Consider the following 16,126-nt stretch of genomic DNA (forward strand, 5'->3'; position numbering starts at 1 on the left):
AAGAGGACAAGGGGAGCATCCGTGGAAGTTATGTTTATGCGCAGTTAAAGTGCCAAGAACTAGATTTTTTTCTCATAGAGCCATGAGTGGAACAATTTGCCTATTGACGTAGTGAATGATCTAGCGTGGGTGACATATGGCTTCACTTGATGAGTCCTTGACTTCCTGGAGGTCTAATAATAATAATACTAATAATAATTTTGGAAATAACAGCAATATATGAGCAACACTTCAAGGCTTACAGAAATAAGTCATTATCACTGAATTCCTGCTACATAATCTTAAGGAATATTGCAGCATTCTAACAGTACAGAATTAATTTTAAATGATTATTGACTTCCTATTCCTGTGTTATTTATAAGTACTCCAATACTGTCAGATCTTACATTTTGGTATCAGATACTACCTACTAATATCACTGCATCCTGATCTTGCCTGTTTTTTTTTTTTTTTTTTAACCTTTCTTCTCCTATTCTGTTCATGTTATCACACCATCCTACATTAACTCTTGTCATACATCCTTGAATGTTAATGATATCTATTGTCTTTCTAAAATCTGCCAGTTTTAATAGGATACAACTGTTAACTTAAGTTTTCTTATAACTCAGATCCAAAGCTAAAAATTAGTTTTATCATTAGTCTTGTATACTACAAGTTTAGTGTTTTAGCTAATTTATTTATTCCATATGAAAAAAAAAAATGAAAAAAAAAGTCACAGAAAACTCTAAAATATTTAGATGGTATACACTTATTAAATATTACTGCTGGAGAACATGTTAAAAATAGCAACAACTTTTTTCAATCATATTTTTTAAACTTTTAAATGGACAACAAAAGTAAAAAGAGAAAAAACAAACTATTTGTACTTACCTGCAATTTATCTTCATGATTTGTGTGTGTATCAGACAAATGCCTAAATTCTTGAGTTAGAGAAAAACAGTGGGCAATGTTTTCAGGTGATACAAAGTCCTCAGCAACTTTTACACAGCTGTGCAAATTACGAACCTGTAAAGAAAAAAACTGCATCTGAAAGACGAAGAGCTTTTTATATATTAATGTGATGTCTCTATATCAGAATGTTTATGATCTAAAAATGTTATAAGACCTAAGCAGAAAAATCTCAATCATAGATATGGATATCACATAATTTGTTGGAAAATACACTCAGCCAATACTGATGATCCTTCTCCACCAAGTTGGAATATAACTTGGAAATTAGCATTTTAAGAGAATTTATGAAAAGTCTTCTAATGTGGGAAATAAGCAGGCCAAACCAAAAAGACATAGCACATTATTTTCAGGATAGCTAGGAAGAAAGGAAGAGAACAAATCTCTGATGTATTCCAGCATTAACTGGGAAGTCTGAGGATATGGAATCAACAATCATCATCCAGAAAGATGCTGAATTTGCTAGAGCAGAGTTTTAACGTAGATGAAATCGGACTGTTCTGGAAAAGAATGCCAGAACGAACTTACATTCGCAGAGAAGCGACACTGGCGCTTGGTTTTACGGCATTTAAAGATAGGATTACGCTTCTTCTTGGAGGAAATGCTGCTGGTTTTAAATTAAAACCATTTTTTGTTTACTGTTCACAAAACCCCAGAGCTTTGAAAAACATCGACAAGAATAAGTTGCCAGTTTACTAGAGAAGTGAGACTGGTTCTTAAATTGCTTTATTCCAGAAGTACGTGTCTACTGTCTTGAAAAAAACATTCCTTTTAAAATTCTATTGCTGCTTGACAATGTTCCAGGACATCCTCTTCACATCGGCGATTTGAGTGAAAATATAAATGTGATGTATCTACTGCCCAATACAACAGCTGTGATTCAACCTATGGATCAAGGTTTGATTGCTACATTCAAGACATTATCTGAAAACTATATTTTCTCAAGCAATAACAGCAATGGACAACTATGCTATAACATCAGATGATTTTTGGAAAAATTATGATATTAACCAACGTATCCAGAACATTGGAACTTCATGGAAGGAAGTATCGGAACAGTGTATGCGAGGAATTTGGAAGAAGTTACTATCACAGGAGATACTCAAAGAGTACAATGAGCATAGTATGTTAGAACAAATTGGTGAAGAAATCATTGAAATTGCAAGAAATCTGGATCTAGAAATCAATATTACTGATATAGAAGAATTAGCAGATCACGAAGAAGGTGAAATGACTGATCAAGACTTGATTTTCCAAAACGAAAGAGTTGTAGAAGAAGAAAGGAATAATGAGGATGAAGAGAAATTGTTAAAAAAAATTAACTGTTAAAGGATTAGCTGAAGTATTTTCTAAACTAAATCAAGGACTTTAGTTACTCGAAAATATGGATCAAGACACTGATAGCTTTGCCAGTCTAAAAGAACTTTGAGAAGCAGTCAGATGTTATCGCGAAATATATGAAGAAAAAATCAAACAGACAACATTAACAAATTTTCTGATTAAAAAAGCTACTCCAGATCACAAGAAATAACCATATCATCCAAATGAGTGACAGTTACTCACCAGTTTAATTAAAGACACCACTAATAAGTTTTTGTTTATGTTAATTAATATTTAAAGGAATTTCAAATTAAAGTAAGTGCACCATTTTTGATATGTGTTTATGTATTTTTTCTTAAATTTTTCTTTCTTAATTTTGTATTTATATGTACTAATAAATAATTTATAAATTCTGGGTCTGGCTCCCACTGACGAGACCTCAAAAAAAGGTCGAAACTGGTCTGGGTAGTGCCCCCATACTGGAAGAAAACATTTTCTTCCAGTATTATTATTATTTCACGGCACCTCCAGGGAGTCCATGGACTCAACGAGGAAGGGCACTTGCTCTGCAACTCTCTGCTTCATCTACACCAACAATCGCCGACCACCACTAGTATTTTTACAGACAATCACAAACATCCATGCCCACAGCCTTTTGGCTGGAGAGCAACTATGCTAACCACTCGGCCATCCAGGCCAGCTAATTTAGTTTTTCAATGTTGTCATTGGGGGTTGTCAGTTATCCTTGACAGCACTCAAATCTGTAAACAAGATGAGACAGATTTCTCTTCTTGAAATCACCCTGACGACAAGCACCTCATGGAATATACACACACACCACTAACCACTGCCTCCTCAGCATCCAAAAAACTAGGATTTCTCTTTTGCTCAAGGCATTTATCAACCATCACCTCCAAACCGGTGTTAACCTTATACAAATTAGAAATCCACCTAGCTATCTGAATACTGCTCTCAACATTTGGGGGTGGGACTACTATGAATCCTTAAAATGCTTGACCCAATGGAAGAGGCCAATTATTGATTAATAACCCATCTCTTACCAATTCACTCCACCCATTTTTTTAGTGTGTGTTAAGGCTTATGGGAGGACATCATGTTAGAGGTTTAATGGAATATTTAAAACTACTTTTAAACAGGCATTTGGTTTCTGTAATATGTATGTTCTATAAATATTTTCCTCTTCATTCCTGCAACTGCTGTATTGTGAAACAGTCTCCTTCCTTATGTGTATCCCAAGGAATACGAAATACAGGCTTTCAAATCAAATGCAAACAAGTTTCACCTTTTCCAATCCACTACTCATAAATGGTACTAACTAGGTTGATCAACTACTCTCATGTATGGGCTCAATATAAAAACTTGTCATGATCAGTGCACTGGATTATGTTTCTGAATGAGTGCTATGATATCAGTTTGGCAGGCAATGTTCTCTCTCTCTCTCTCTCTCTATGCTCTAAGCTGTGCAAATGTACACTAGACAAAAGAGGGAGCACGCATACCCAGTAGCTATGTGTACAAAATGTTTGCTTTTAAAATATCTAATGTACAGTCAATAACTTGAATGTACTATAAAACAAATTATGCATAAATTTAGCATTCACAATTTTACAGATTATAGCTAGATGAAAAAAGGGCCACAATATAGGAAATATTACATTAGCAGTTTTAGTGTATTAAATCTCAAAAAATAAACACCATTTTTCATTAAAATAGAAAAGAACTGCAGATTTTTTTTTAAATTTGAGAGGTGGAAAAAATATGTTGAAATGGCAACTTCAATGTTGCCACCAAATTAAGAGTTCATGGTTTGAGACTTTCTACTGTGAGTGCACACACTTAGTCTGAAACTGGGAAACTTACACAAAATATTTTTAATGTATGGGCCAGCAAAAATTAGAGAGAATACTGTTTGACAGAATCCATTATAATCCCATGGTAGGAAGTATTAATTATTTATATTTGGTGGATCTATCTGGATTTTGGTATTTTTGAGGTTTTTCTTTTTTTTTGTCCGTCTTGGATATTTACTTTTTTTTGGAGAATTGTAATGTCTAATACTAATCTCATCCTCCTCAGGAAGGGGAGAAAAAAAAAAAAAATCCAATATGATGTCGAATTCAATTCTCCAGTATCTTACTAGTTTTGGATTCCTCTGTGGATACCGAGATATTGATTTTATTTATCTATTAGCTGCCAGGAGGCATTTCCTTGCATTTAGGTGTTTGTTCTATTATTATTACTGAGGGATTCAGCAGAATCATTTTTAGTGTGCTTTCAGGAGTGAGGATATATTCATTTTATTTATCTGCTTTAATGAAAAGTAGAGAAATATGTCATTCAGTGATGTAATTATGAGATTGGACATTCAAGCATGTTAAAATCCCCTCAGGGTTTTTTTTTTTTTTTTTTTTTTTTTTTTTTACACCTCAGCATAACTGGGTTATCCACTAGATGGTAGTTTGCTTTTTGCCTTCTGATATGGAATTTCTGCTCTTGATCTTGTGAATCTTTCTCATCCTCTTAACTGAAGCATTTGGGTGTTTTGTACTTGGGATCTTTGTTTTCATGCTATTAACTGCTGCAGCTTGCAGAGCTATAAAAGGCAGCGTGAGCATGACTATTTCTGAAAGAAATAGAACAAAGGATTCAGAATGCAGAGTCTGACAAGGTACTTGGGATAGCCTGCTTTCAGTGATGTTGCAGATTTTGGGGTGTTTAATATCTTATTTCATTAAACAAGTAAAATAGTTTACATATCTTAGCAGTCCTATTACTCACAACCTCGATAACACAGCAACAGTAAAATACAGACTTAAGGATGGTCTAATATGGAGGGGAAAGCATTTTAAAAAGCCTCAAACTAAAACTCTATAAAACCATTACTATACCTACAGCAACATATGGAGCCAAGACTTGAACACTCAATCAGAAAGAAATACAGAAAACCAGAGCATTTGAAATGAAATGTTTAAAAATAAATAAGACTCACTGGTCAGAATACAAAACAAATGAGCAAGTCAAACACGAATTAAGATGGTTTGGGCACATCCAGAGAATGTTCTTTTAAACATTACCAAATAGTCTTGAATGAAATTACTGGAGGAAGATGATCAAGATGCAGATAAAGAAGAACAACATGGCTACAATCTTCGAAGGAAAGGTCACAATTATTAAGTTTCAGAGAGAGAGAGATGACAGAAATGTCCAGAGAGAGAACCAGAAGGCAAAGATTTGTTCATAGGGGGGACTCAATCCATCATCTGACAAATGAGAAAGAAGAAGAAGAATCTCATTTGGAACAGTCAGTTAAAAATTTTATTGGAGGTTATTGTAACTGGTGTTTCCCTAATTGTTGTTGGACAGAGTGGCTGTGCTGAGTTTTAGGAGATTAAATATATTATGTAACACCTCTAGGGAGTCCAAAGACTCATTGAGGGATGACACCTATTCCACAACTCTCTGTCTCCATCACCCAATCCACCAACTACAATGAACCGCAACTACCGTCATATACATCAACACCATCTACTGCCCATCGTTACCACTAGTATTTTCACAGACAATCACAAAACATCCATGCCCATGGCAGGATTTGAACCCGCAGCCTTTTGGGTGGAGAGGGGATACGCTGACCGCTCGGCCAACCAGGCCAGTAAATATTCCCCTGAATGGTTTTTAATGCATATTAAAACCAATCAAAATTCTTCTGAATAAAGAAATGAGACATCCCCCCACTAATAATGTAGTGGTCCCTAATAAAATACATAGACTACGGTCTATGTATTTTATTAGGGACCATATTGTATCTCACTGCTGGACAACAGACTCTTCCAATATTTCTGCTCCTTCTTATGGACTGCCTTTGTTCAGTTGTTTTTTTGCTATTACTATGATCACGCCTTTCCACCTTACCCTTTCTCTCCATGGGAATTTAACTGTAGTAAGAGCTATCTATCTGTCACCATAACAGCATAGGCAGCTTAGTTCCACTTTGGTTCTGTCTTATGAATAAAAAAAAATGTATAGTTTTTTTTTTTTTTTTTTTCTGATTCATCAATGTCTGCATTTTTTTTTACTTTCTATGCAAATACCTGAAATACCACTTTCAACTGCTTTTTGGCATATACTTAATTTCTATTCTTGTTTTTTTTTTTTTTGGTCAAGGAACAAAAAATGTTTGGGCATCACATGTTAATGGTATAATGGAACCAAATATAATGGAATTTGTCAGCTTCATTTTAGGAGAGAGATGGGTAAATCACTCTTCATTCACCAATACAATTATCAGTAATTTTGGACTGAATCTTGTCTTGTCTAATTTCAAAAGGTATTTGTCCTAGATAGGTATGCTCTGGTGCATATTTAATGTTAGAAATCACTTGGCAGGATAGGAAATTTTTTTTTTTTTTTTTAGCTATGCCATTAATTTTGTTTTCGTAACATAACATTTTGTAAGTTAAACCAGTTGTGTTGTTTAGTCCATTTATCTCTAATCAATTCATGGTCTTTTTCTGAGAAGATCACCAGCAAACTAAAGGTTGTTTGGTTTTGTTCCTAAGATAATGATAACTATTTTACCAAGTGTGAGCAAACAAAGTTTGTGCCTAAAAGTATCTTCAGGACTAAATTTATTATACTCTAACCAAGTGAAAAATAAACTTCCAATATTTTACCAAGTATTCCAGTAGAGCAGCTAAATGAACAGAATGGACTATGGAGTCAAAAGCATCAATACAGTCAATGAAAACAATGCACAGATATGTTTTACATTCACAATGTTTTTCAATATTTGATTTTTTGTATGCAAGCTATCTGTTGGAAGTTTATTTTCCACTTGGTTAGACTATAATAAATTTAGTTTAATCCTTTATCCAAGTGCAGGCAAACAAAGTTTGCGCCTGAAATATCTTCAGGATTGAGGCCATTCGTGGTAAAGGTGGACCAAGTTCTCATCACTCCTTGTCTCAGTATCTCCCATAATGCAAAGCACATCTGCTTGCGGACACATATAATGCTATGCATTAAGGGAAGGGCCACTACCCAGACCGGTTTCGACCTTTATTGAGGTCTCGTTAGTGGGAGCCAGACCCAGAAGTGGTGATACTAAGGCAGAAGCAATGGAGAGGTCATATTTACCTATACGAGTTGCCAAAAGGGTAGTGGCCCTTCCCTTGCGGACATGTATAATGCTGCTATGCATTATACATGCCTGCAAGGAGATGTGCTTTGAATTATGGGAGATACTGAGACAAGGAGTGATGAGAGCTTGGTCTCCACCTTTACCACCAGTTGCCTCAGTCCTGAAGATACTTTAGGCACAAACTTTGTTTGCCTACACTTGGATAAAGGATTAAACTAAATTTATTATAAGCTATCTGTTGCAGAAAATATTTCCTAATTCACCTTGTTCATATGCATGGTCTGCTTTTAGCTAACTGAACTGAGATTGTTTTGAGCAGTAATGAGCTTATTATGGAAAAGAAGACTGATAAGGCTATAGTTATTTATATAACTTTACAATTTTCATCTCATAAACAAGATACAATTTTCTTGTTAAAAAGAATTATATTTGATTTTAGTTATAGTCTGGCATAGATTTATTGGTTGTAGGGTTTAACATTTTTCTATATGCAAATTTTAACAATTCAACTTTTATCTCTTCTAAATAGCTAATTATATAAATATTTATGGAGTTGGCAAGGTGTGTGGGTGGGGGACCTGCAAGGTTGTAATGGAAGATCTTTACCAGGCTAAGCATATCCAGTACAGTCACAAGCCCAAATTGTAAAAAAAAAAAAACCAGCAAAGATAAGAAGAAATGATGAGTACTATTTTACATAAAGGAGATAGACAGCAGACAGATTACACCTGATAATTCATCTCCAAGTAGCCATCCTCAATTTTGCTCATATTACTGAGGAATTAGTGCTGCAGGGTTACATTTTTTGTTACATGCATATGCCATTTTGTTCCATTTTTTTATGTTTGTCTGAAAGTTGTTTTTTATACATATACCTAAGAATTAATGAGGCGAAAATTTTATGCAAACAAAATTATATACATGAATCATTTCAATTTTTTTTAACTTGAAAATTCTACTAAAAACCACAGCTGGCATCACAGAAATATTGACAATTCTGTGATGCCAGCAGAAATGACAAGTTATGCAGACTAGGAACTCAATCTGACATGATACAGGTGTAGAAGAGTCCAACAGGAATTTGCAAAAATCTTTTTGGCTATTTAATTCATTAATCATGATTTCAGCATTGAGTGGATCATAGCTGACAAAAAACATAACTTTCAGACAAGCTTACATACATACATACATACTGTGGTTCCTGCCTGATCTCAGAGAACCAAGAATCCACGACAGCTGTCAATCAAGTCTAGTATTTGAGTTAAACACACTAATAGAACAATATAATGATTTCGAAGTACATATTTTAAGTAAAGTAATAACAAGGTGACTCTTGAAGGGTATGAAACCTCATAAGCTTTCAAAGAGCAAACACAGTTTCCCTTCATGGTGCATTACTTTACCGTGCTTTCATAATTAAATTTAAAATGAAAATATTCCTATACATTGCACTGTTTTTAGTGATTCCAATTTAATTCTAACCTAACAATTTTTTTCTCACAAAAACTTGTTAATATTTTAATTTATCATCATTATTATTATTAAGAGAGACCTCCAGGGAGTCAGGAACACACTATTTGCACCAGCTGTCATACCTGTTCTTGAATTCATGAATCGCAATGTTGCATACACCAGGTTGATGGCTTTTAGCAAAATGGGCACTAATTAGTTGAACACCCTCTTCTGCATCTGTTATCCTCACACATTTGCATTCAGAAGAGTTATTCTTTCACATTCATTATTTCTTTTACTTGCAGCATATCAACAGAAAGAAGTGGCTTGCAGAGCCAATTTATTTTCATACCCAGAAAGATTTCCAAACAACAGTTGTGACTATTCTAGCCTACTACTTATAATAATCGTAGCTGACTTCATCCTTATGCACACAATATTCCTTCCTCATGATCTTTTTTCTTACAAATCTCTTGCTTAACTAGATTACATTCACTCCTATTCTATTCTTCAAACTCCAGGAACACACTTTGATATTGCATCATTTAACTATTTTTTAAACACTTCCCTCGCAATGTCAATATCCTTCCCATCCAATAACATAGAACCCAGCATACCCCTCAGGTGGTTCTAATTTCCTGCTTTGTAGTTCAGCATGTAATCTTTTCTGAATGGAACATTTACAAACTTAGCCACTTCCCAAGTGAGTACCACATGATCACCATCACCAACCGGAGGCAGAATAGTCATGTCTTTAACTGAAACTCCAATCAGGTCTAACACTCTTTGACCTTGAGTTCTGTCACATGCTGATTGAGAAAGTGGTCTCACAACAGCTCAATAAATTAAGTTTCATTCTCCACATGCAATTTTATAGCTACTCAATTAATGTTCAGATAATTAAAGTCCCTCATTATGATTACTCTTTTCACACTCATATTTTTTTGTTGATGCGTTTCGTCACTAGCAACTGATCCACCAGGTCTGTAACAACACCCCATTGTGCATTTAATATTGTTAGGCTCTCTCACACCAGATGGCTTCAAACTCACTGCCACATGAAAAATTGTTACTGGTATTGCAGTCATAGGTCTCAACTCAAACTGGATTCAAGACATTTGATATCATTAGAAGCATATCCCCCTCCTATCCTTCCCAAAATATTGTACCCTTTACACTCGATACCAGTTACTACGTCTGCTTCTGATAGCCAACTCTCACTAATGCCTACAGTATGGTACCAATATATTAACCAAGGCAACAAACTCTACTGCTTTGTTTCTGATACTCCTAGCATTCGTGTACAAACATAATAAATTACCTGCATGACACAGTTTGACAACTTGCAGATCTCTGTTCTTATCTAGTTCCTTACTTATATATTGTTATACATGCTTGATAGGTCTGAACTGGATGAACACAATTGTTTTCTCTCTTCATAATTATTTCCATAATAATAACCACTCCCATCATTAACACAGTTACCTAACATTATCGCTGTTACATACAGATTCTCACGAATCCTCCCATCAAATTCAGTTTCCCTGACTCTTTGTGTTAGATCTTATATCAATTAATAGTTTTTCAAGACTCCTTATGCCAAACACAAGTGTAGGCCATCCCTATTATACAAATTCAATCTTCTCTCAAACTTTCACTAATGCCTACAACATGAAGTCCCGATATAGTAACAAAGGCAACAAACTCTACTCCTTTGTTTCTGATACTTCTAGCATTCATGTACAGACACACAATAAATTAAATAAATAATAAATTATTAATATGGATGCAACTTTATTTCTACAGTTGTAGAAAGTAAAAACTATTGTCAGGATATATTAAGTTACATCAAAGTTATAATATTCATAAGGAAATAGTAAAAATAATACAAACAGTAACATTTCTAGAATAGTGATTTTATTTACAAATAAATAACGGATAAAGTGTGTTCAACAAATATAATAATTTATTGCTATTGCTTTTATAAGTAAATCTTACAAATTTAAAAATCTCCTTACTCTGAAACCATAAACCATTCTAAAAGAAATTAAGTTTGAATAATAGATGATTGAAATATTAAAATATTTATTAGAATAATAAAATAATTATTTTTTGATAAGTAGCTATCATTTGCAAATACCTGATGAGGTGCTCCTGCTGGAATGAAAACAGCATCTCCAAGGCACTGGGCAATGGCATAACCTTCTACATTATATTCGCGGTACAAACGATCCCTCAACTCTACATCCAAATACCAGCTCTGATCATGTATTGGATCATGATGTGCTTCCAGTTTCTCCCCACGTTCAACAGCTACCTACAACATGAAGAATTTCAGCTCAAGTTTATAGCTGTCTTAATCATATTAAAGCTTCTAAATTCATGCAGGCATTATTATTCTTAACACAGAAAGCACATGACAATCACTGTATATCAAACTCTCTTATGCAGCACTGCAACCATATGTGCAAGCAGAAATATACTTTAGCATTTATGTATTTATTTTATTACTGTAATAATCTCAGGACCACAGTGGATATGCTTATCAACTTGGCTGAGTGGATAGCATATCCACTCTCCAACCAACAGACTGTGGGTTCAAATCTCAACAGGGAAATGGATGTTTATGAATTTTTTTATAGGTGGGAGAGATAATTTCACTGCCAGTGTGAAACCAATGTACTGCTTACTGGAGCCTGCAGTGACTTAAAAAAAAATGAAAGGTCACAAAATTTATAGGACACCAATATTGAGTATAGGTAAGAAGAAATATGCTGACTTTTTTTTTTTTTTTTTGGTGTGTGTGTATGGGGGGGGGAGAGAAAGTGAGAGAGGCAACTCTGGTGGTGAATGGAAGAATGAAAGACTAGAAACTTGTTCAACAATTTGAAGGTGGATGGTAAATTGGACAACCAGGTGCTTTTTTTTTTTTTTTTTGTTTGAAGAAATACAAACTAAACATTGGAGAGGAACTCAAGTGATTCTGTGAAAGAGAGAGATCAGTTAATCTGAATGCTCTCTTCTCAGTAGCATCAAGCAATGCTAGTGAGGCTTTGGGGTGCATCACTGCATATGTGATGCACCCCAAACAGCATTAGCAGTTGTACAGGTGAAAAGCAGTGCCTTGTGTGGTAGATGGTGATGTGGAGTGGCACTGTCTGTGTACAGGGTATACTGGGAAAGCAATTTTGTCCTAAGGTCCAGCACTGCTCTGGAACAACAAACTTGTCTTACATCATTTGGACAAAACAGATACAACAGAAAAGTTCTCACCAAAATCCTTAAAAAAAAAGAAACCCCACCCCACCCACACAGTGCTTCCTGACATCAAAGGAACTAAAATAACACAGAATTAGAACAGCCTACAAAAAGGACTGGCAGGACTCCCACCTTCCCTGAATCTTGACAGATTAATTTGGAGAAAAATTGTTGATAGGAAATTAGTAATGACGTAACTTTTTTCATGTAGTACTATCATAATGTCCTGTGTCCATGTCTTCCTATTCAGGAAAACTATCAAAGACATCATCAAACTGAACTCCATCTGTACTAGATAAATATTTTAATAGTTTTGGATTCCTTTTTTTTTTCTGCTGGCATGACTATAAAACAAGAATATAATTTCTTGAGTATTTTAATTTACTTTTTACCAAACAAAAATACTTTCTGACTATCAATGTTCCAGATTTTATTAATATGGCGATACACCATATTAATGCTTTATATGACTTCAGCATTAATTTAACCTAGTATATTTGTGGGAACAGCTTTCACTGATGAGACTTTGATGGAGGTCAAAACTAGTCTGGGTGGTGAGCGACTAATAATGCACAACAATATACACATCTGAAAGGAAGTGTGATGTACATTATGGGATATTATGCAATTAATGCGAAGCCCAATTAATTTCACAATTAATGTAAATAAAGACCCAGTCCCCATCCTTCATTCTGAGGATACAGTAATTAAAACGGTGGTAATGCAGGCCAGCTGCCAGATAGTATACAGGCCTGACCCAGTCAGTAACGAGTTAGGAAGCTTCCCAGGTCATACCTGGTGAGGGAGTCCGAGTGGTGATATGTGGAAAGCACTGTCGAGGCCATGGAATGGCAAGGAGACCAGTCGTTCTCTCTATGGTCGTCACGTTCATGAGTCTATCTCTCTCCACTGCATGTCCCAGCTCTTTCATCTAATAATAAACCAAAAATGAAACATAACAGCAACACTATGAACATAATAATTCCACCTCAACAACCAGTTCATTCAAATTCGAACCGAACCACAATATTCCAAACTTACCAAGATCCATATAAAAAAATCATTTCCACATCCACTTCACAAACATCTGTGGCATAAATTCCACATAAATGACATTCATCACCACTTACAGACATCCAAACCAGACCCCCCCCCTCTTAACAGATCCAAATTATAGCTTGCCACAAAGGTAGCACCTGCACCTTTGTATGTTCTAACATTGCCTGCCAGAGAATGCCATATTTTGAATCCTCTGCTTTTGACTTCTGGCCGAGTTATAACAGTTGCATTTACCGGTCTCCAAACTCTGAAAACCACAACGACCTCTTTCACTTTCTTCTTCTTGAAATGCTACAATCCAGCTACCCAAACAGCGAAGTCATTATCTTAGGTGACCTGAATGTTGAAGCAACTCCCCTTCTCCAACACTACAGATAAAGCCAGACGTGATGCAAAGTTTTTGCTATAAGCAATAATCTAATGCAAATTGTGCAGCTACCTACTCAAATTCCAGACAATCCCCTTCAATCTCCAATATCCTTGATTTTTTTTTTTTTTTTTTTAAACTAGTTTTCCTTCCAGACACACTGTAGGAGTTACCTCTCCTCTCGGCAACTCAGACTAAAATTTAGTGCAAAGTTTCCAGTCTCAGAATGCTTCTCATCTGACCACACCCGACCTCGTGTCCTCTGGTACTATAACAATACAAAGTGGGATGATCTCCAGAACTACTACTGTTCTGGTGTGACATATGGCATGACTATTGCTTCCGCTTTTCTAACCTAGACACCTGCACTGGGAGTTACAAAAATCATCCTTAGTGGCAAGAAGGCATTCATTCATTCCTCAGCTTACCACAGATAGCTTGTATCAAGGACACAAGCTTCTCAGCCTATGCAGAAAAGCTCACAATAAATGTAAATCAACTATCAGCAAATCCAACTTCATAGAAGCCACAGCAGAAAACTGGTCTTGTCAAAACAGTGGCCATGCCTTCTGGTCCCTTGCAAAAGGCATCGGACACAACTTCTGCTCACCTGCACTCCCCATTCAGATGCACCACGGTTACAGCACCCAAAGAAAAAGCTGACCACCTAGCACCATTCTTTAACTTCTGAATAGACAATGAAGGCAAATCACCTCAAATTTCGTTCACCTTCAAATCACCTTCCACACAAACAAATTAGCACCACATACCTCCTGTGGCCTTTCAGCAGAAAGACAAAAGAACATTAAACAATCTGAACACTACAGTCATCTGGTCACAATGGCCCCCTCTCCTATTGTACTCCAGAGCTAACACCTGTCCTCTATAGTCTCTACAATCTTCTATACTCAGCTAGCACCTATCCCTTTGTGCACATTAACATTTGCTGCATCTTATATAACAGGATTTGAGGCAGTATTCTGTCAAATGCCTTTGAGAAGTCTAGCAATATTGCAACGCAGACATTTCATTTATCTCGCTCAGCTGTCACTTCATTGTTAGAGTGAGAAAGTTTGTTTCATTTTTTTCTTCAATAACATTTATATAGTTGAGTCAACTTTAATTCTTTTTAAAACTTTTTTATGCTGTTCTTTTAAATGTTATATCCATTTTTATCCCACCAATTTCAAATGCCATGTACACTCTTCTATCCTGAAACAGAATGATAATATCACTATCAACAATGACATAGTCAATGACTTTTTATTGGATGTGTCTTCTCTCCAAGTGAACTTGGATGTATCTTTATGTTGAAATATGGTGTTAGTAATGATTAGTGAGTGCCCTGAGCAGAAGCCCATAAATACTCATCATTAAATTCCTGCCATGTACTCTCAAGGGATGTACAGGATATGATAGTACTACATGAAAAATTTACATCATTACTAACTTCCTATCTACAATTTTCCTCCAAATCAGTCTGTTACTTGTCAAGACTCCAACATTATCAGATCTTATATTTCTATTGTCTAAGGCACTTTTTACCGTATCAATCCACCTATATCTTGGTCTTCCTCTGGGTTCGTTTTCCTGCCAACCTGGCAGAAAAGACTTGTTTTTACTAATCTTTCCTCTCCCATTCTGTTTAAGTGACCATACCACCTGAGATAAGCTCTGCTAATGCATTCCTAGATGTTGACAATGTCAAGTTCTTTCCTAATATCACTGTTTTTAATATGATATTACCATTGATGCCATCTGTTCATGCCCCTAATCTTTCTCAGGGACTCTCATATCTGCAGTCTCTAGTCTTTGGTCAAGTGTTTTATTTCTGACCCAGCTCTCAGATCCATAAGTTAAAACTGGTTTGAACACTGTCTTGTATACAGCTAATTTAGTGTTCCGACTAATTTCTCTCTTATTTCATATGAATTAATTCATTTGACTTCCTACCATACCAGCTTTGTTGATTCTGTTGTCTATTTCCATATGTAATTTATCATCTTCACTAAAAATCTTAAGTAGCTGAAATGTTTAACTTGTTCCACGGTTTTCCATTCACAACACAGTTGACATTTTCAATGCTTCTGCCTATTTTCATTGTTTTGTCTTGTTATTGCTGACCTTCATACCATATCTATTAGAACAGTTATTCAAGTCAGTCAGGGAATCTTGCACACTTGTAGCAGATTTATTTTAGAAGTATAATATCGTCCGCATAAATCAAAGAGCTGACATTAACATCTCCAATTTTGATATCGGATTTATTACCACTTTCCTTCATAATGTGATCCATACAGATAATGAATAACAGAGGGGATAATGTACATCCTTGTCTGACACCAGATTTAACATTAACCATCTTACCGTACTCCTTCAATTCTAACTCACAACTCAAAGACTAAGTATTGCTTGATATAATGCCCCATTGACACTATATAACTGTAGCGTATTGAATAGCTTTTCTCTTGGCACCTTGTCATATGCCTTTTCCTGATCTTTGTTATATTCCCATGATTCCTCAACTATTTGTCGTAAAGTGAAGATCTGATCCTGACTGT

At 35.4% G+C, this 16,126-nt stretch overlaps 1 protein-coding gene across 1 annotated transcript in view; it reads right to left on the minus strand.

Moving 5' to 3' along the window:
- LOC150106785 (uncharacterized) overlaps positions 1–16,126 on the minus strand; it is a 602,332-nt gene that overhangs the window by 5,740 nt on the left and 580,466 nt on the right. Inside the window, exons 23-24 of the mRNA XM_090393483.1 lie at positions 11,022–11,198; positions 871–1,005 (exon numbers count right to left, since the gene is read on the minus strand). Coding sequence (XP_090249609.1) covers positions 871–1,005; positions 11,022–11,198 — 312 coding nt within the window. The remainder of the gene's footprint in view (positions 1–870; positions 1,006–11,021; positions 11,199–16,126) is intronic.

Source organism: Typopeltis vanoorti, chromosome 5 (genome assembly GCF_054136105.1).
Source record: "Typopeltis vanoorti isolate ZY-2024b chromosome 5, IOZ_Tvanoo_1.0, whole genome shotgun sequence".
NCBI lineage: Eukaryota > Metazoa > Arthropoda > Arachnida > Uropygi > Thelyphonidae > Typopeltis > Typopeltis vanoorti.